The 22,912-nt window shown below is 34.8% G+C and overlaps 1 protein-coding gene across 2 annotated transcripts in view; it reads right to left on the reverse strand.

Moving 5' to 3' along the window:
- Positions 1-734: 734 nt before the first annotated feature.
- The window catches only part of APP (amyloid beta precursor protein), a 146,382-nt gene continuing 124,204 nt past the window's right edge, over positions 735-22,912 (reverse strand). For both annotated transcript variants that reach the window (XM_074213947.1, XM_074213946.1), the window contains 4 exons: positions 16,510-16,563; positions 10,982-11,082; positions 8,036-8,182; positions 735-1,724 (listed from right to left, as the gene is read on the reverse strand). In XM_074213947.1, the coding sequence (XP_074070048.1) occupies positions 1,623-1,724; positions 8,036-8,182; positions 10,982-11,082; positions 16,510-16,563 (404 nt within the window). In that variant the 3' untranslated portion in view covers positions 735-1,622. The remainder of the gene's footprint in view (positions 1,725-8,035; positions 8,183-10,981; positions 11,083-16,509; positions 16,564-22,912) is intronic.

A 22,912-nucleotide genomic window follows, 5' to 3' on the forward strand; every position in this document is an offset into this window, starting at 1 on the left:
GTCCTTTCTGCCTCTCCCCATTTTCTAGTACACCATTGATTTTGCATCACTATTTTATTTTAAATTGAAGGCAAATTTTAAAGAGGCATGTGACAAAGGGTCAATCTTTTTGCTACCTATGATAGAAGAAAGATTAATATAGGAAATAAAAGTTTGGCTCAAACTTTATGTCATCATTATGTTGTGAGGATATTGTGCCAGTTTTGATCTTTCAGACATTGTTCTCATAAGGTCACACTACCTGAAAAATTAAGCCTGTTGAAAAATCAAGCCAGCTTTGACAAATTGGCAAGAGTTTTTATTTTCTTCTTGTTTTCAAACCATGTATACTCTTATCTTTCCCTCCTGTTTTCTATAAAATTCAATTTTTCTATGTTGCTTATTTCTTCACATTCCATATAAGTTTAGTAAAATTGATGATCTAGGCTCATTGACTGGTAAGTTTTTTTTGTGTAGCCTGTGCTCCTAGCATAATAAAAAAAATAGTTAACTATCTCTGCATCACTGATTTAATGACCATCAGCAGTGAGTAATTAATAGAACTTTTGATAATTTTTCTCTCAACTGTATTTGTCCAATCTAGTCATATCTATATCTATATATCTATCTTTTTTTTGAAAAAAAAAATGAATAAAATGAGACTGGCCAGCTAGGGAAACTTGCTGCCTTTCAATCTTAAGAAGTTCATTTTAATAAGTACTTGTTTATATGTTTCAAATAAAACTCTTGCCCACTGTTATTTTACTCAATTTATTTATGTAACACTGTATATAAAGCAATTGATTCATAAGCAATGATTCTGTACAATCATCTTGCAGAAATTTTTGGATAATTCCTGGTAATTTGAGAACAGCAAGCTATTTCCCCTCAGATTCCCAACCCCCATTAAGAAAGTGCTCAAAATCAACAGAGATTTATCTTTTTTTTTCTTTTAAGAGCAAATGAAATATGGGGGCAAGGTGTAGGAAAGGAGAAGAGCTTCAACTTTTAATGTCTAAAATGTGCACATAAAACAGGCACAAAGAAACAAATATGTATTCTCATGAATTCTATATCACTAATATAGCAGAGGCAATAATCTGTACAACAAAATGCAACTACAGAAGGGAAAAAAGACTAACTCATTTGAAATACTTTAAAAAAAAAAGTATAGTTTTGCTTTTAAATGCATAGTGATAAGGAAAAAAACCCCAGCAAATAAAAGCAGCTAAAGGTCCACATAAATAAAAAGCTTCCCCCCATGAATCTTAAAGCATATTTCATTTAGGACTTAATATTTTGTCACAAAGCACAAGAATAATATGCAACTGGCTACAGAGCTACATAATAAATAATCAGGTAAGAGAATCTACTCATGCATTAGTTCAGTACAGCTAAAATTTTTTTATCACACAAAACCATTCATTAATAATGTAGTTAAAGGCTGCAATGTAAATAAAGAGAATGTTACTGATTTGCATTAATTCATATTCAGGCATCTAATTATGTTACAGCACAGCTGTCAGAAGAGTATAATGAGGAAATAATAAAACTGGGAGTTTTTTTTTCCTTTCCACAATATTCTATAAATGAACACTGATGGGCAGAGAAGCAATCATGTTGCTGTCCAACATAATATTGGTCTAGTTCTGCATCTGTTCAAAGAACTTGTAAGTTGGATTTTCATAGCCATTTTGCTGCATCTTGGAAAGGTGGCGCTCCTCTGGGGTAACTGCAGCATCAATCTGAAAAGAGAGATAAAATGAAACTTAGGACAATAATTTGATTCATTCCTGCAATTAACATGTATGTGTAATGCAAAAGAAAAAGAACTTAGTTATGCTTTTCATATGTTTACAGAATAGAATGTCTATAATATGGCACTCACTCTCACCTAAGCTGATCTTTTCTGTTAGTTTCCACACTTAGGGTGATGGACTCCCTCTTGGTTGACTCCTGGAGGAGTCTATTCTGTGACCACCAGGTGGTGCTCCATACCCTGACTGCAGGTTCACTTAAAACAGAATCTCTTACTAGATCAATAGATGTAATGCATCTATTGAGAATATTAATTCTTTCTCCTATTGTTCATCTATGTTCATAAGAAATTTCAGAGTTCACCCTATTTCTGGACATTTCTTACTAACCATACTGCTAGTTGTGATAAAACATTTGGACTAGATTGAATCCAAGGGTTCTCTGAGAAATTTTATCATGTCCTCACTAAAATACTAATTCAATCTTACAGTCAGTTCTTTTTACTATACTTGTTTTTATCATATCTCAGAGAATTTCAGTCAAGTGAGGCCAAAGAACTTTTTGTTTGAAAATGACTGTTTGAAAATGATTGTGTATTCAGTTGAAAGGTATTACTGTAATAAGGCTTTCTTGCTTAATAAATTCTCTGAGGAACTTCAGAGTCACACTTTTACTTCCCACTGTTTTGGAGATCAGCAGCCTGTTTTTGATCATTACAATACAATAGTACTAGTATATCAAATTAAAGATATGAAGCAGAATTTCAGGGCTAATTTAGGTGTTTAGATTTAACATGTGAATATTCTCTCTTAGGGCTTTTAATTTTTCTTTCCTAAAGATAACTGAAAATGAACAGGAGCAACAGGGTAGATTTGCTTTTAAAATTTAAGATATGTTTATTAAATTCTTTAAATGAAATAGGTACACATAAAGAACCAGCATCTGCTCAAGAAAATGTGCATTTAGGGGCAGCTAGGTGGCCAGTGCACTGGCCCTGGAATCAAGAGTACCTGAGTTCAAATCCGGGTTCAGACACTTAATAATTACCTAGCTGTGAGGCCTTGGGCAAATCACTTAACCCGGTGGCCTTGCAAAAAAAAAAAAAAAAAAAAAAGTGCATTTAAATGGTTTAAAAACTTTGTATTTTCTATCATGTATAGGTAGAAACAGTCTCCTTACATATAATTTCTTCTGAATAGGCATGTCATTGGAGACAGTACTAGATTTAGAGTCAGAAGAACCAGACTTGGCAGCCTGGCTTTGCTACTTTACCTGTGTGACATTATGCAAAGTACTTAAACTCTCTGTGCCTTTGTTTCCTGAACTATAAATAATGAGAGGATTGAACTTGAGGATCTTGAAGGTCCTTCTAACTCTAAATCTATGATCCTATGATTTCCTTTTCTGTTATGGGGAGCAGGGAATTAGTCGATTTTTGCTTAGGTTAAAAAATGTAGAGGTCTTTAAAGATAGTTAAACTTAATTATTCATTTTATTTTCTTATTAAAGTTTTATTAATGTCTTTTCTTTTTAAACTATAGTAATTTCCTTATGTATAACTGCCTCCCAAATGAACCCTGCCTTGAATCAAAGGAAAGCAATTAAGCAAAATTAATTGTTGAAGCATTACAACATTTTACATTTATAGTTATCTACTTATCCACAGAGAAGAAATGTTTCAAAATATGTATTCTTTGATCAATATTGGTCACTATAGCTAATCACAACTTTTTTAGTTTTGTTTTTACTCATGTTATTATAGTTCTTTTTTTCCTAATTCACTTATTCTACATACTTCCTTTTTTTTTAGGGTTTTTTTTTTTGCAAGGCAAACGGGGTTAAGTGGCTTGCCCAGGGCCACACAGCTAGGTAATTATTAAGTGTCTGAGACTGGATTTGAACCCAGGTACTCCTGACTCCAAGGCTGGTGCTTTATCCACTATGCCACCTAGCCGCCCCTATTCTACATACTTCCTAACACATTTTCTTGTTTTTTTCTTAATTCCTTATATTTATAATTGCATTTCACATTCCCACAATTTATTTACCCATTTCTGCTATTGACAGATTCTTATTTTATTAATTTTTTTAACTGCCACAAGGACTGCTCTGAATATTTTGGTACACATTTCTTTCTACCTTTGACATTCGTGGTGAAGTGAATTCCCTTGTTAAACAAAGGCTAAGTTAATCTAAGGTAAAGTGACTTGCTTCATTTAAGTAGAAGAGCGAGCAAGGATTGGAATTAAAGCCTTTTGACTCCAAATCCAGGGCTCTTTCCATCATTCTTTATTTATTCATCATTCACTGAAAAGTCGGTGAAATCTATCCCCAAGGACAAAAACCAAATGAGAGTATAGCCATTAAAACATGGTTAGTATGGGATGGAGATAGCTCTGTCTCATACTCTGAATAGAACAGAGCTTAAAAATATTGAGGAAAAACTCATGCACAAAATTACAAATTCTTCTCTAATTTTCTTAATTTTATCCAATAACTACTTATCCTTAGCTCAAAGGCTGGCACTTTACATGTTCATTTTCAGAAAGGAAGGATGGTGTTATCACAGAGGTTAGTTCCAGGTATTGTTGCAGCACATGCAACTTGCACTGTCCCCTATCCTTTCTAGTCATATAGTGATAAGTTTTATTCAAAAGCATTTCCCATATTGCTGTTCAGTTGTGACTGACTCTTTGTGATAACCACAGTTCTTGGCAAAGATCCTGGAATGGTTTTGCCATGTCCTTTCCTGATCATTTTACAGATGAAGAAACTAAGACAAATAAGGTTGGTGACATGTCTGAGGTCACATTTGAACTCATGACAATGAATCTTCCTGATTCCAGGTCCATTATACAACCTAAACTAACCATTTCCCCTGTTACTTATTCAAATTATTAAGTATATCTGATAAATGGGCAGCATGTAGTTTCGAAATTCTCCCTGTAATATCTTCTTGTTAAGCTGACCAAGGTTTCTTGACACATTTCCTCAGAGTAAAATGTTTCACTTCATTACAACTTGATTTGTCTTATGGGGCAATAGTACAGTCCACTCTAAATATCATTTTGTATTAGAGAATGATTTAGTCACAAATCTTTTCCCATCTTCTCCACTTACTTTTGGTCTGCTTTGAAGTTAACAAATGAGGTCACCTTGCTTTTAATTGGCATTTGTGCAATTAGCAGCAACTTGATAGCTAAAAAATGCCATCATCAAAGATGCAGAGATTTAATATGAATTCACATTACTGAATCTAATCTGACTTTCTAGAAGAGACCATCTGAACAAGCTATTTTAATATGCTCTGAAATACCTTATTAATGCGCTATCACAGATGGAGGACTTTTTGATTTTTATTATTTTCTTGTTAGGAAGATATATAGAACACTATTTTCAAAATTCAAAAAGGAAGAATAATGATGTCTTAGTGACAATATTATATTTTCTCTCTTCTGGAAAGCACATGAATGTTAATAGTTGTGAATAATAACCTACATTCATCAAAAATAGGAGAACATCTGGAAATTTCAAGGATCATCTTTTCAACCTCTAAAGTCAACTCTAATATAAAATGATATCCTTGGAGTATGATGTTTAATTCAGGTACTTCTATTTTAAGCTAGTCTTATATGATTTTCAGTCTTATTTTCCCCTATTGCTACCAGTACTAAAGAAGGGAAGGATTCTTCTCTTGAAATCATATACCACCATTTTTCTAAATATTGTCCATTCAGTTGTTTTAATTCTCCAGTGAAATGAATTTAATCATTCCAGCAATAATTCAAACTGTGTTCCATTTGGAAATCTCTTTTCATACATCATTACTCTATTGTCTGTTGGAATAGCAGGATTGATGGTGGGAGAGTGGAAAGGACATCATGCTGAAGTCAACTGTGATGTCACCTTCCTTCAAGTCCTCATCAGAACAAATCTAGAACTCTTCAGTTTTCCAGGAGAGCAGACAGTGTGCTTTAGAAGAACCAAGCTAGATTCCTTTGTACCTGAAATAACTGAAGAGTTGCTTTTTCTCGAAGTCACTTCCCTAAACAAACAAATGCACAAAAAAGGGGCAGCTCTGTAATGTTTTAAGTATAACAAATTAGAAAGCAGCTAGTGAATAGAGTCCAGAGTCAAATTCTAGTTGTATGATCTTAGACAAGTGACTTAACCCTGTTTGCCTTAGTTTCCTCATCTGTAAAATGAGCTACACGCAAACTACTCCAGTATCTTTGCTAGAAAAACTCCAAAAGGGGTTACAAAAAGTCAGATATGATTGAACAACAAACCAGATCTGTAAATGTTTTAACATTTATTTCTTGGATTGGAATTATTTCTATTCAAGAGTCAGTATCATTACATTTTCCAAGTGGCTTCTAAGAAGTTTAACAGACTACCAACATGAAACTAGAAGCAAAGACTCAAATGAGATTCTAGTTCAAATTCTGTTTTTGACCTGCTAAGTGACATTCAGGTCTCAGTTCCTTATTTGTAAAAGGAAAATGTTGGATGAAAAAATACGTGATCTTTTCCAGATCAAAGAATTTTATTAATGAGCTAGGAAATAGAAAAGATATCTCAGCTGATCTTTTATAAATCATTTAAAATGTAATAGAAAGACTGTTGATTTTAAGGAATCTTAAGAATCTACCTTAATGGTACTGTTTTCACTATTTCCCTAATCATCCACTAAATTATTGATTTAGCAAAATTGAATTTTTATCTAAAATAATAACACACACACACACAAATGACCTTTATAATTATTTTCATCATCTTTGTGTTTATACAGGAAGTATTAGCCTTTTTCCTCTATATTTTTATGGGAATGAGCTGGTATTCAAAGTTCTTAGATCTTTATGCTTTAGCAATACTTACACTTACTTTAAGATGCAAGGGTTTGGTAGGACCACTGGAAGTAAAAGTATAAGGATACAAACTAATACTCAAAGTTTCTAAATAAGATTAACAATAACATTATTCTTTCATGTTATTCTCCCATGCAGAACTATTTGTATATAGTAATTTCAGTGAAATTCTGGAAGTCACCTTTGATTTAAAAATTTTCATTCATTCATTCATGCCATTATTATCTGTTGTCTGGTTTGACATAAAACTCAGTAAATGAAATCACATTTATGACTGGAAACAAGAAATGGCAAATGAGGTTGTAACAACATTAAAGATATGAGGAAAACTGATGCTGGTGATGGCAACACCTTTCGCCCTTTGTTCATATCTAAGGTTTCTATTTAGTATTTTCCTTTTACTATAAACAGCCATCACCTCAGGTTCTCTCGTTTTTTTGCTACATTATGGTAATAACTTCCTACTCTTGGTGTCCGTTTCTTAATATTTTTCTTATGCCATCCAACCTCCTTCAGAAAGCAGACAATGTAACCTTCTTAAGGCACAGGTCTCAACACTTAATTCCCCCGTTCAAAAACCTTCAGGAGCTCCTTATTATTTCTAGGATAAAAGACATGTTCCTTAGCATGGTGTTTAAGGCCCTTGAGAATCTGACTCCAACCTCTGTGTTTTACCTCTGGATAGAAGTATACAAGTTGTCCCCCCCCCCATGTACTCTCTCATAAATTTCTATTCTTTCAGGGTTAAGCTTAGGTCCTTTCTTCTCAAAGAAGTCTTTTTTGACCCTCTCAGTTTTTAGGGAGAAATACTTTAAAATATATTGCATTTATTTTCTTATGTACATGCTGCAAAACCCCAGTAGATTATAAGCTTCCTTAGAGACATGTTCCTTAGAGATTGTTTTACTTTTGTCTTATTTTCAGTGACTAGGATAAAACACAGAATGTACTCAATAAATGCTTGATGAATTAAATTTTGATTATTTAAAGGCTGTTATGTAATTTCATTTTTGAGCCAAGATTTATCTGGATGGAATCTGACTACAGTCTATAAAATGAAGGAAATATTATAGATGTAAGGTGGAAGGACCTCAAAGGTTCCTGAATTCAATCATTTCATTTTTTTAAGAGAGAAAACTGAAGGACATCACTTTGAGTCCGTATTGGGTACGCAATTTTATAATTAACAGGTATGCTTGATAAATATTTGTTGAATTAAAAAAAGGCTAGAGACAGGTGCATCTTTTATTAATACAATATTTTGTTAATAAAAATGCTTCATGACGATTTATTAATAAATGCTGAACTGACCTGAATTGAGATTTTGGTGATTTTTATGAGGTGGTTTTTAGTTTATGTATAATTTCACAGTTTCTTTTGCACCCATTACTTAATGATCATTTGGCAAATACACAACTGATTTTACCTACCTCTACTACGCCATGGTGGATAGATGTATACTGTTTCTTCCTCAGCATCACCAAGGTAAAGACAATAACTGTTGCTATGACAATGCCACCCACCATGAGTCCAATGATTGCACCTTTGTTTGTACTCATATCTTCAGCAAAGAATACCTTGAAAACAAAAAGATTTATTATTGCTGAAGACATTTTTTACAAACATATCCAAAAGTGTCACAGTTGCCTGTCTAAATGAAGTGTTCATTTATTCTACATTTTCTGGTTATTTCAATATCAGATTATTATTAAAGAAGTCTTTTTTTTTGCTAAGAGTGATAATTACAAGTCTTAAAAACTACCCCAAATCTGATGCTTCTTCAGGCATTCTTGAAAATGAATTTTGGTATTTATAGCAGCACTTTTTGTAGTAGCAAAAAACTGGAAACAAAGTCGATGAAAATTGATTAGGGAATAGAGCTAAACAAATTGTGGTATATGAATGTAATGAAATATTATTCTGTAAGAAATGGTGAATATCAAGAAGTGTGGAGAGACACATAAGCGAAGAAAACAATATACACAACTAGAACAATATAAAAGTAAAAGAATAACCCTAAGATGATAAAAAAATGAATGTTGAGGGGTGGTTATGTGGCACAGTGGACAGAGCACCGGCCCTGGAGTCAGGAGTACCTGAGTTCAAATCTGGCCTCAGACACTTAATAATTACCTAGCTGTATGACCTTGGACAAGTCACTTAACCCCACTGCCTTGCCAAAAAAAAAAAAAAGAATGTTGATAAGTTATGAAGAATAAATTTGGATCCAAAGCAGAGCTATCACAAAACATTTCCCCCAACTCCTTTGCAAAAAGGAATGGTCTATGAGTATGATCTATTGCAGATGTTGTCAGAGTTCTTAGTGTATTGATCAGTTTTGTAGAGGTTTTTCTTCCTTTTATAAGGAATTACTTGGAGGAAATGAAGGAAATTTAGGCAATATAAAAATAAAAGATATTGTTAAACATTAAAAAAAATTGGGAGTTTCTGGTCAGCTCCTACAAACTGATCCAGCAAAATCTGAAAGGTGCACTAGATCAAATAATGATTATGAAATACCCAATCCCCCCCCCCCCCTCAAATTCAGTTAGAAACCTGGATGAAAGGATTTTGGTCAGCAAAATCAATACCAAATTAGGAAAACAAGCAGACAGCCTAAATGTGACCAGAGATTGCCCAGGGACATAGGTAACATGTCCAGTTGCTGCAAGACCAGAACACTGTCCTCAATCTCATAGAAAGAACCAAAGAGAGATCACAAAGTCTTGGAGAGGGAGATGCTGGAATGCCTGGGGAGTGATTGTGACCAGAGTGGTGTGATTAGTGCTTTGTCAGGGACACATGTGTGGCTTTCACTGAAAATAAAAATGGTTTTCTCTACTCAAAAAATACTTTTTTTTATTCTGTTGCAGAATCTACTTTTCCTTTATCCTTTTAGTGCAATCCCATAGGATTCCAAGATAATTCTTTTTTTTAAAGATTTTGTTTATTTTGAGTTTTACAATTTTCCCCCAATCTTACTTCCCTCCCCCCACAGAAAGCAATTTGTCAGTCTTTACATTGTTTCCATGTTGTACATTGATCCAAATTGAGTGTGATGAGAGAGAAATCATATCCTTAAAGAAGAAACATGAAGTATAAGAGATAACAAGATCAGACAATAAGATATCAGTTTTTTTTTCTAAATTAAAGGGAATAGTCCTTGAACTCTGTTCAAACTCCATGGTTCTTTCTCTGGATACAGATGGTATTCTCCATTGCAGACAGCCCCAATATTGTCCCTGATTATTGCACTGATGGAATAAGCAAGTCCATCAAAATCGATCATCACCCCCATGTTGCTGTTAGGGTGTACAGTGTTTTTCTGGTTTTGCTCATCTCATTCAGCATCAGTTCATGCAAATCCCTCCAGGCTTCCCTGAATTCCTGTCCCTCCTGGTTTCTAATAGAACAATAGTGTTCCATGACATACATATACCACAGTTTATTAAGCCATTTCCCAATTGAAGGACATTTACTTGATTTCCAATTCTTTGCCACCACAAACAGGGCTGCTATGAATATTTTTGTGCAAGTGACATTTTTACCCTTTTTCATCATCTCTTCAGGGTATAGGCCCAGTAGTGGTATTGCTGGATCAAAGGGTATGCACATTTTTGTTGCCCTTTGGGCAAAGTTCCAAATTTCTCTCCAGAAAGGTTGGATGAGTTCACAGCTCCACCAACAATGTAATAGTGTCCCAGACTTCCTACAACCCTTCAAACAATGATTGTTATCCTTTCTGGTCATATTGACCAGCCTGAGAGGTGTGAGGTGGTACCTCAGAGAAGTTTTAATTTGCATTTCTCTAATAAGTGATGATTTAGAGCAATTTTTCATATAACTATGGATTGCTTTGATCTCTGCATCTGTAAATTACCTTTGCATATCCTTTGACCATTTGTCAACTGGGGAATGGCTTTTTTTTAAAAATATGGTTCAGTTCTCTGTATATTTTAGAAATGAGTCCTTTGTCAGAAACATGATTAGTAAAGATTGTTTCCCAGTTTATTACATTTCTTTTGATCTTGGTTGCAGTGGTTTTATCTGTGCAAAAGCTTTTTAATTTAATGTAATCGAAATCATCTAGTTTGTTTTTAGTGATGTTCTCCATCTCTTCCTTAGTCATAAACTGCTTCCCTTTCCATAGATCTAACAGGTAAACTAGTCCTTTATCTTCCAATTTGCTTATAGTATTGTTTTTTATGTCTAAATCCTATATCCATTTGGCTCTTACCAAGATCATTCTAAAATCAATTTTTGACATAGACTGAAAATGGTTACTACCTCTGGAATACTGATAAAAGGAATATATGCTACAAAGAAATTTAAAGCTAAAACATTTCAAACAAAAGCTTAATTATTACTATACTTACCAATTTTTGATGATGCACTTCATATCCTGTATCATGTCGGAACTCTGCATCCATCTTTATTTCTGAGATCTCTTCTGTTTTAATGTTTGTCAGTCCAGAACCTGCATTGGATCATAATTAGTACACTACAATTATTATTGTTTAGAGCATATTTTAAGTCCACTGTAGGCATTTCCATGTTTTTTCCTTTGGATAAAGGCTATTAAAGTTTGAATATTATTTAACTGGAGAAGAGTCAGATGAGACAAATGTCTGAATAACAACAATTATTTTGTTTAACTTTCAGAACAAACACATTCTGGGGGTTTGTTCCTATCAAAATAAAATATATTCATGTGAATAAGTAGCCAAGTCTGTGAAAAATCAATGTTCACTAGGTTAAATATTCTAGGAGAGTATCATTTACCTGACAGTATAATTTGCTAAGCAGAGTCAGAGAGTAACTTTTTTGAGAATGTTTTTATTCAGTAAAAGAATTTATAATTTAGCAATGCTCCTGACAGGCCCTACTCTGAGTTCCTGAAAACTATGAGCTCTGTAACAATCTACTTGAAAGCCTTCAAGTATTATCTTGATAAGAAAACTAGTTAAGCACAAAAAGGCACAGGGAATTCACTGGGTGATGAATTGTTTGGCTGTGGAATCAAATGAAATAGAGAAAAAATACAATACAGTGTTCAGTCTTATGTGACAAGATCTGTTTTTGCAATAATTCTGGCAAAGTAGTGAAAAAATGGGAATATGGTAAGAACCACACAATTTTTACTTAGTTCTTTTTACTCTAAATGGAGGATCTTGGTCCAGTGAACAAAAAATGGACAGACTAGTATATGGCTCACAGCATTCTTATTATAAATGTAGCGAAATGGCAAAGATGTTTTTTTTTTTACCAGAAAGGAAGATGGAGATGGAGTCTGACTCACAAAAGCTAAAATTTATTAAGTACCTTCTAGGTGCCAGGCAATATGCTAAGAATTTTACAAACATCATTCCAATTTATCCTCACAATGTAGAGGGAAAAAAACCCCATCAATCATTATTTCATGGATTACTTGGTTATATCATTTTGCAGTGTTAATGATACAAAGAAACTTCTATGAAAATATTTGCAACTTGTAAGCTAACTTTTGTAGCAGAGAAATACTATGAAGATCTAGTTCATCATATAGGGTCTAGTTCATCATATAGGGTGAAGTCTTGAAGATTCTTAAATTTGTGAATGACATGGCACTGAGCACATTTCAGAAATTCATAATCTGAGATACATAATTACTCAAGGAAATACTTATTAACTTATTTACAAGAATATGATTTGAATTCAGGAGGTCAGAAATATCTTTTAAGAAAAACTGCAAAATCCGGTCTCAGACACTTAATAATTACCTAGCTGTGTGGCCTTGGGCAAGCCACTTAACCCCATTTGCCTTGCAAAAAAACCCCAAACCAAACCAAACCAAACCAAAACAAAACAAAAAAAAGAAAAAAGAAAAAAAAAACTGCAAGGGGCTGCTAGGTGGAGTAGTGGATAAAACACCAGCCCTAGTACCTGGGTTCAAATCCGGTCTCAGACACTTAATAATTACCTAGCTGTGTGGCCTTGGGCAAGCCATTTAACCCCGTTTGCCTTGCAAAAAAAAAAAAAACCTAAAAAAAAAGAAAAACTGCAAAAGAACAATAAACGAGGCTCACAGTTGAACAGGAGAGGGAAACAGACTGGCTTGCCCTTGATTCCAGGTTTCACTATGAAACAAAGGCCTATCTTTAATTTTTTTAAGATAAGAATTACATATATATGAAAGTTTTTGTCTGGCAATGGGATTAAGTGACCTGCCCAAGGTCACTAGGGCTGGTGCTCTTTCCATTGTGCCACCTGGCTTGCCCTTGTCTCTTTACCTGGAGAGGATTCCTTGTTTCATCACAAGTCCTTTTTAACTATGGTACATTGATCAGTTACTAAATCATTCACAAGTGATTATCTCTGCAATATTATAATTGTGTAAACTCTTCTGGTTCTGCTTACTTCACTTTGTAACATTTCATAAAGGTCTTTTCCAGGTTTTTTTAAAACTATTCCCTTCATTTTTTTCTTACAGAACAATAGTAATTACATCACATGAATATACTATTAACTTGTCCAATGATTTCCCAATTGACAGGTATCTCCTCAGTTTCCAATTCTTTGCTACCAGAAAAAGAGCACTATATAAATTTTTGTACATATGACCACTTTTCCTTTTGCTCTGATTTTCAAGATATAGACCTAGTAATGGTATTGCTGGGTCAAAGGGTATGCACAGTTTTATAGCCTTTGGAGCACTGTTCCAAATTCTTCACCAGAATAGTTGGACTAGTTCACAGATCTATCAACAATGCATTAGTGTACCTATTTCCCCATAACTCTTCTAACTTTTGTCATTTAAGTCAGTTTGATGGATGTGAGGTAGAACTTCAGTGCTGTTTTAAAATTATCTCTAATTATTAATAATTTAGAGCACTTTTTAATATAATTAATAGCAGATTTCTTTTGAAAACTTAAAAAAGAATGTTTCTATTCAAATAATAGAATTTGTTATTTAACAACTTTTCTGACCTTTTCAAACTACTCTGATACTTCATCATAAAATGATAATGCTGAGTTCTTGAAGACTATGTCAAAGGAACAAGAGCTTTGTCAAAAGTTTTAGGGATGCTCCTGGTAAGAGAGCTAGTTAAGTACAGAAAGGAACATTACCAAGACAGGTCACTCACAACCTTTGACCATTTATCAATTGGAAAAATACTTTTATTTTTATCAGTTTGGTTCAGGTCCTTACATATTCAAGAAATGAAACCATTATTCAAGAAAACTGCTGTAAATTCCCCTTTCCCCATCTGTTTCCTAGCTTTTCTTTAAAATTTTTTAGTAATACTGTTTATACAAAAACTTCTAAAATTTAACCAAAATTATTTAATAGGTGATTTCTTCTATATTCCACTGATGCACTTATGAGATCATCCATTTTGTCTAAATCTGATATCATCTTTTTTTTAAGGTTTTTTTTTTTGCAAGGCAATGGGGTTAAGTGACTTGCCCAAGGCCTCACAGCTAGGTAACTATTAAGTGTCTGAGCCAGGATTTGAACTCAGGTACTCCTGGACTCCAGGGCCGGTGCTCTATCCACTGTACCACCTAAATCTTATACTCATCTTAAGATTATCATTGGTATATGGTATGAGATATTGATATCTGTCTAGTTTCTGCCAGATGATTTTCCAGTTTTCCCAGAAATTTTTGTTAAATACTGAGTTCTTGCCCCAAGAATTAGGATCTATGGGTTTAACAAACACTATTAACTGTGCCTATTTGTTTTGTTTTCGGTAGAGATAATAACAATAAGGTGATATACCAAACTTTGTGGGATGCATCCAAAGAAGCAGTTAGTAGAAAATTTGAAATATAGTCTCCTGGTCCCTTTTCTTAATATTTTTCATTGACTCCCTTGATATTCTTGAACTGTTGTTCCTCTAGATGAATTTAGCTATTTTTTCTAGCTCTATAAAGTACTTTGTTGGTAGAGTGATTGCTATGGTATAGACTAAGTAAATTAATTTAGGCAATATTATAATTTTATCATACTGGCTTGGCATAATCCATGAGAAATTAATATTTTTCCAATTATTTAAATCTATATTTGTATGAAATATTTTGTGGTTACATACATATTGTATACATGGTAGGCAAAATTCCAAATTTTTATATAGTCTGCAGTTATCTTAAATGGAATTTATCTAGCTCTTTCTGCTGCATTTTATTGATGATATATAAAATGATAATTTATATGGATTTATTTTATATTCTGGAAATTTGCTGAAGTTGTTAATTGTTTCAATTTTTATTAGTATAATCTCATGAGTTCTCTAAGTATACCATTATATCATTTGTAAAAAGTGTCAAGTTTTGTGTCTTCACTGTCTTTGCTTATTCTTTCAATTTCTTTTTCATGTCTCAATGCTGTATCTGGTATTTCTAGCACAATAATAGTTTAGAATATTATTTGTAATAATACATCCTTCATACTCAATCTTATTGGAAAGTTTATCTTCATTAAAGATAATACTTGGTTGCAGACAGATACTACAAATTTAAAGAAAAGGTCTACTGATTCAATGAATTTTATTGATTTTAAAAGAAATATTGTATTTTGTCAAAAGCTTTTTCTAATTCTACTGAAATAATCATATGGTTTTTGTTTTGTTGTTGTGATTACAGGTTTCCTAATATAAAACTAGTTCTGTATTCCTGGTATAAATTCTGGTCATTAGTGTATGATCTTTGTCACATATATTTAAATTTTTTAAAAATATCTATTTAAAGTTTTGAGTTCCAAATTTTCTCCCTTCCTGAGATGATAAGTCATTAGATTAAGGTTATCCATATGCAATTAGGTAAAACATTTTCATATATTAGTCATTTGGTATAAGAAGAACGAAATGAAAAAATGAAAAGAAAATATAAAATGGCATGCTTTTGGTTTTTATTCAATCAATACTACTTCTTTCTCTGAAAGTGGATGGTATGCTTCATCATCAGTCCTATGAGACTGCTTTAGATTATTGTTGAAAATAGCTAAATCATTCACAATTCTTTGTTGAACAATTACTATTACTGTGTACAATGTACCAATCATTTAAGTCTTTCCAGATTTTTCTGAAATCATCCTGCATGAACATTATAGACATATGCTACAGCTATTCCCCAATTGATGGGTATTCCTTTGATTTCCAATTTTTAGGTACCACAAAAAGAATTATTATAGGTTCTTTTCCCCTTTTTTGGATTTTTCTTGGGATATGGTAACCCTTTGGGATAGTTTCAAATTGTTCTCTAGAATGGTTGGATCAATTCACAACTTGACCAGCAGTCCCAGTTTTTCCATATTCCCTCCAACATTCAACACTAAGTGAATAAGTCATTTTGAATATCCAAATTAACTACAAAGGACAGCTGAAGGAAGACTCCATCTGTATCCAAAGAAATGATAAACAGAAGTTTATGTATAGAATGATTTTATATAAACACGTACACATACAATATATCTGTGTCTAATGGTAGCTGTCTCTAGGGCAGGGAGAGGAGGGAAAGAAAAAAAATTACTAAACAACTTTATTATACATTTAAAAGGAATAGTGAGTTGTACATGAAAGATTTGCAGTTTCACATGCAATCATCTTTTATTATACTATGTTATGGAAATGCTTGTTTTATTCCATAAATTAAAAACCAAAATAAATAGATAAATAAAAGAAATATTGCTTAATTATTAGTTGGGGAAAGTCATGACAAGGAGAAGAAAAAGTGATTAGATTCAAATTTTATCAAATTTGAGAATAGGAAAAAGGTTTCAATAGACTGTTATTTTAACCTTATTCACAGTAGATATTGCTTTATGGAAGGCTATAATAATGAAATAAAGGTCTCTTCAGCCTAAGCAGATCATACAGCATGCTCAGAGAAGGTTGATCAGGTAGAAGTTAATCAAGTTAAATACCTGGTCGAGTTGTTAGTCCTCGGTCAGCAGCGGGGCGGGCATCAACAGGTTCAACTTGGTACAGGAATCAAGATACATAAGAAAACAAACAAAATAAAAACAAAGAAAAGATAAGTCAATTGCCCTAAAGAGTAAAAGAGGGAAAGTGTGAACCATAAACAAATTGGAAAGCTCAACAGCTGAAAAGACTTATAGAAATTAATCTCAAAAATAAAGCAAAGGAAAGATTACCACTACAAAAAGTTTCAATTTTACTGCTGAGTCCATCTGAATCACCAGATCTCTAATCAGTGTGGTAACTAACTATAGAGCTGGGATCAGGGACAAGAGTTTTTTTCTGTGCTCATTTGAATTGTTTCTTAGATTTTGATTTACTACTAGATGTGAAATAGCCAGCCCAATCTGAAACCTTTATAACAGTAGATTTTACCATCTAAATTTAGACAATCACCTATTAAAGTTATAATTGAGTCTTCATTGAAACAAACAATGTGCACCTTTCTTTTTTCTTTTCTTTTTTTTTTTTTAGGTTTTTGCAAGGCAAATGGGGTTAAGTGGCTTGCCCAAGGCCACACAGCTAGGTAATTATTAAGCGTCTGAGACCGGATTTGAACCCAGGTACTCCTGACTCCAAGGCCGGTGCTTTATACAACTATGCCACCTGCTTTATCCACTATGCCACCTAGCCGCCCCAATGTGCACCTTTCAAAAGAAATTTTTTTATTTAAGGCAATGGTATTAAGTGACTTGCCCAAGGTCACAAGGCTAGGCAATTATTAAGCATCTTCAGGCCACATTTGAACTCAGGTCCTCCTGACTCTAGGGCTGGTGCTCTATCTACTGCACCACCTAGCTGCCCCACAATGAGCACTTTCATCTCCATTTAGCATTTGGTTTTTAGATTGCAAAAAAGATAAGAATGTGCTTCATTTTTCAGTTTTATCAAAATTTCTACCTAAATTGTTAAATGAGTCAGCACTTAAACTGGCATTAACATACCTCTGCTCAATTTGCCCATTAACTTGTTTTATACACTTTCTACCTTCTCTATACTTTCCTCTGTATGAAGAGATATTGATGCCCTGCCATCTCTAACTCCAGAACCTTGGTTCCTTACAGAACCCAATTCAAATGCTACCTCCTGAGGGAAAGTATGGCATAAAGCAGTAGTATCAAAGCAAACAACTGGCCACATTGCTGGACCACTGCCAGAAAATAGATTAAAATGTAATTTGGAAGCACTTAACAAAATAAATCTAAAAGAATGGGGCAGCTAGGTGGTGCAGTAGATAGAGCACCAACCCTGGAGTCAGGAGGATCTGAGTTCAAATACGGCCTCAGACGCTTAATAATTACCTAGCCGTGTGGCCTTGGGCAAGCCACTTAACACCATTGCCTTGCAACCCCACCAACAAAAAAATACAGTAAAACTAACCAAAATGGAAATGGGAGAAGGTCAATAAACTGTATTTAAGGATCCTTGCTGGTTTGGAAGTTACATTTATCATATTTTTAATTATTTTGTTAAATGTTTCCTAATTACATTTTTCTTTTTTGGCCAATTCTTAAATAGATTTCATTCTTCAGGATAACAATTGCATTTTGACCTGTCTATAGTATCCAATAAAGTATAATGTTATCCACTTCTCTCTATTTGCATATATTCAAATTCTTAGAAACTGCCTGGATTTACAATGTAATTTAAATGTTACTTTTAAACTGCCCTGCCTTAGTCACAAATTTGGGTCTTTCAATTTTTGGAAGGTTGTGTGGAATGCTCTTTATTGTTGTCTTTTTAGCCCTAGTAGTGGGGCTGGAAGTACCTTCATGTGGCTATTGTACCCCTGGGAACCCTTGGTTACTAAAACAACTGGGGGGGGGGGTTATGATAGCTCAGACACAATTACTGTTAAGCAGGCACAAACTTTTACCACCTACTCTGATAACCAGCCTGGGGTGCTTGTTCAGGTTCATAGAGATGAGAGAGTGATGACAAGGATAACAAACTACCTGGTAAGTTTGAGCTCACAGAAATCTCTGACATGCCTCCTCCCCCCACCATGTTCCTCAGACTGAAGTAACATTTGGCTTGAAAACTAACATTCCCTGGCAAGTTCTGAGCTCTGACATTCTGACCTAACTCACATCACATCTACTCCAAGTACACACTCCATTTTAAAAGGCTAAGGCAATGGAAGAAATTCCAAGCACTCGATATCACATGTAAAGCTAGTTACATATGTAATCCCATTGGAATGAGATTTCCTCCTTATGGCAGAGATCATGCCCCAGGTCTGTGTCAGGTTGGGCAAAGGTTGTCCAGAGGGAGAGCTCCAGGCACTTTTGGGCAGTTTCCAAAAAAACTCTGGGAAGACTGAGAAAGCCAGTAGTCTCCATCATGTCTTTAACCCCCCAGTTTACTACTTTAGGGACTTCAGGAAACATCCTTTTGGGTAGTATGACGACATTCACTCTCTTGGTCAAGTGAGTTGCATTGTCTGATATATTTTCATTTAAGTATTTTCTCTGATTTTGATACAAAGTTTTCTTGGGTAAGTGTTCATTTTGGAACTGACATTTGATGGGAAAGGAGGCATACAATGGATATAGAATTGGGGTTCTCCATTCCCCCCAAAATGAAAAATGATCAGAAATTATCTTGAACCTCATATTCTCTAGACTAACAATATTTATGGAAGCAGAAAGATGATTCTAGTCCAGTAACAAGAACAGAATACACAGAATACAGTGGGGGCATCTCATCACACTCTTTTCTTCCTCCTGATCCTTTAGTAAACCTTCTCTCTCTCTCTCTCTCTCTCTCTCTCTCTCTCTCTCTCTCTCTCTCTCTCAGTTTTTGCAAGGCAATGGGGTTAAAGTGGCTTGCCCAAGGCCACACAGCTAGGTGATTATTGTCTGAGGCTGGATTTGAACCCAGGTACTCCTGACTCCAAGGCCGGTGTTCGATCCACTGCACCACCTAGCCGCCCCAAACCTCTTCTCTTAAGTCCTTTACCATTTTGCTAATGATGCCTCCCAAATCTCAACCTTGAATCACTCCTAACAGTTGTCATTTCTGTTCATATGAATGCTTTTGAATGAAGGTGGGAAAAAAATCATGTTCTGAGTGGGTCATTACCAATTTATGTTACACAATCTCAACTAGGCTTTCCCTGCTGTTAGACAATCTTTCTATAATTGCCTTATCAATTCACTCTTTTTTTTTAATTTTAGGTTTTCGCAAGGCAAATGGGGTTAAGTGGCTTGCCCAAGGCCACACACCTAGGTAATTATTAAGTGTCTGAGGCCGGATTTGAACCCAGGTACTCCTGACTCCAGGGCCGGTGCTCTATCCACTGCGCCACCTAGCCACCCCAAATTCACTAACTCTTTATTGCAACTCTTCCAAACTTTTTCATTGTTCTTCAAATTTCCCATAGCACCCTTTCCTTCCACCATTTCAGCTGATAACCTTTTACAGAAAAAAATGAGGCCATTTGCTGTGAACTCCCTCCTTTCCCCTCTTCTTCTCTTACCTCTCAGATGCTTTTTGTCATTAACTCCTCCTTGTTCCCTATCTGACATGATGAAGTAGCCTTTCTTTTTATTAATATTTTATTTGTTTTCCAATTATATACAATAGGGGTGGCTAGGTGGCGCAGTGGATAGAGCACCGGCCCTGGAGTCAGGAGTACCTGGGTTCAAATCCGGCCTCAGACACTTAATAATCACCTAGCTGTGTGGCCTTGGGCAAGCCATTTAACCCCATTGCCTTACAAAAACTAAAAAAACAAAACAAAACAAAAACAAAACCAATTATATACAATAGTAGTTTTTTGTAAGGTTTTGAATTTTACAAATTTCCCCCCAATCTCCCTTCCTTCCCCCCATAGAAGGCAGTCTGATAATCTTTACATTGCTTCCATGCTATCCATTGATTGAAATTGAATATGCTGAGAGAGAAATCATAACCTTGAGGAGAAAATGAAATATTAGAGATAGCAAATTATGTGGCACATAAGATACTTTCTTTAAAAAAAATACAACTGAAGGTAATAGACTCCACAGTTCTTTCTTTGAATACAGATAGTATTCTTCATTGCAGGTACTCTAAAATTGTCCCTGATTATTGCATTGATGAAATGAGCAAGTCCATTAAGGTTGATCATCACCACCATGGTGCCGTTAGGGTATAGTGTTCTTATAATCCCGCTCATCTTGCTCAACATCAGTTAATGCAAGTCTTTCCAGGCATCTCTGAAATCCCATCTCTCTTGGTTTCTAATAGAACAATAGTGTTCCATAACATAAATATACCACAACTTATTCAGCCATTCCCCATTTGATGGACATTCCCTCAGTTTCTATTTCTTTGCCACCACAAACAGGGCTGCTATGAACATTTTTGTACAGGTGATGTTTTTACCTTTTTTTCATGATCTTCAGGGTATAGATCCAGTAGTGGTATTACAGAATCAAAGTATGCACATTTTTATTGCCCTATGGGCATAATTCCAGATTGCTCTCCAGAAAGCTTAGATGAGTTCACAGCTCCACCAACAATATATTAGTGTCCCAGATTTCCCACAACCCTTCCAATATTGAACCTTGTCCTTTCTGGTCATATTGGCCAGTCTGATAGGTGTGAGATGGTATCTCTGAGAGCAGTTTCTTTTTTTACCAAGGGCAACCCTCTATATCCACTGAAGTCATCTCATTCCATCTCATCTCTAAAATATCCTCTCTGATATCCATTTTATTCTTTCCCCCCTTTTCCATTTACTAAAACACATTCATATCTCTCCCATCTTGAAGAAAATCCTTATTTGATCCTTCCATTCCCATTATTGTCCCTCATTTCTTCTGCCCTTTATAGTTACACTTTTAAAAAGCTTTCACTTTCTCTTCTAATCTTTTACAAACTGATTTCCATTGTTATCATTCTACTGAAACTGGTCTCTCCAAAGTAACTATTGATTTCTAAGTTGACAAATCAGTCTTCATTCTCCTTAACCTCTCTGCAGTCTTTCATACTGTAAATCACCCTTTCTCCATTAATATTTACTTTTCTCTAGGTTTTTGAGACCATTCTCTGCTGGTTTTCCTTTTATCTATCTGACAGCTTTTTTAAAGTCCCTTTGCTGAAACCTTATCCAGGGCACACCTTCTCATTATAGGAACTATTTCACTTGGGGATCTCATCAGCTTCCATGAATTTAATGACCATTTCTGTGTTGATAAATATAGCTATCCATCCCCAGCCTCTCTACTGACCACCAACTCAACATTTCCAACTGCCTTTCAGGCATTTTCAACTGGATATCTAGTAGAAACCTTAAATTCAATACTGAAAACTGAACTCATTATCTTTTTCCTTCTCTCCTCTGATCTTAATTCACCTCTCTGGTTTAGGGCCTCACCACTTCATGCTTGAACCAGGCAATAGCCTCCTCATGAATCTGCTTGTCTCAAATCTTTCCCCAGTCTAACACAACATCTGTTCTGCTTCCAAGGAGATTTTCTTAAAAGTGAAGATCTAGGGGCAGATAGGTGGCACAGTGAATAGAGAAGTGGCCCTGTAGTCAGGAGTACCTGAGTTCAAATCTGGCCTCAGACACCTAGCTGTGTAACCTCAGGCAAGTCACTTAACCCCACTGCCTTGCAACCCCACCCCCCCCAAAAAAACAACCTAAAAAAAGTGAAGATCTGACAATGTTATCTGTTACTCAATGGCTCTTCGGCATAAAAAACAAATTCCTCCATTTGGCATTTGAAGCCCTTCACACAACCTTCTATTTTTATACCCTGCAAGGCTTCTTTTACCTTATTCCCTAAATTGATACTTTGTGATCCAGTGATATTGGCCTCTTGGCTGCTCTATGAATCAGACACTACATCTCTCTGCTCTAGATAAGTTTCTCTGGCAATACTCCCATGCTTAAATACTTCTCCTTTTCCACCTACTTACCTACCAGCTTCCCTTAAAATTTCAACCAAAATTCCATCTTTTATAGAAACCTTTCTCATTTCCTTCCCTATTTGTTAATGATTCCTGCTTTCCAATTAGCATGTGAGTTCCTTGAGGGTAGGGGTTGTACTTTTTCCTCCTTTGGTCTTATTAGCTAAGGCACAGTAGTGCCAGCATAGGTAAGGCACTTAATAAAAATTTGTTGATTGACAAGGTCAGAGATTAAGTATTTAGGAAAATTGCCTTGGTTGATAATTAGAAATTGAACTGGAGACGGAAGAGTCTTACAGCAGGCAGAATAGGCTATGCTATAGTACAGGAGTAAGGAGATGAAGGCCTTCACTGGGGGAGTGGCAATAACAGAAGAGAGACAGGAAAGTGATTAAGAAATCTTCCAAAGGTCAAACTGAAAGACACTGGTAACAAACTGATTAT

This window comes from Macrotis lagotis, chromosome 1 (genome assembly GCF_037893015.1).
Source record: "Macrotis lagotis isolate mMagLag1 chromosome 1, bilby.v1.9.chrom.fasta, whole genome shotgun sequence".
NCBI classification, from domain to species: Eukaryota; Metazoa; Chordata; class Mammalia; order Peramelemorphia; family Peramelidae; genus Macrotis; species Macrotis lagotis.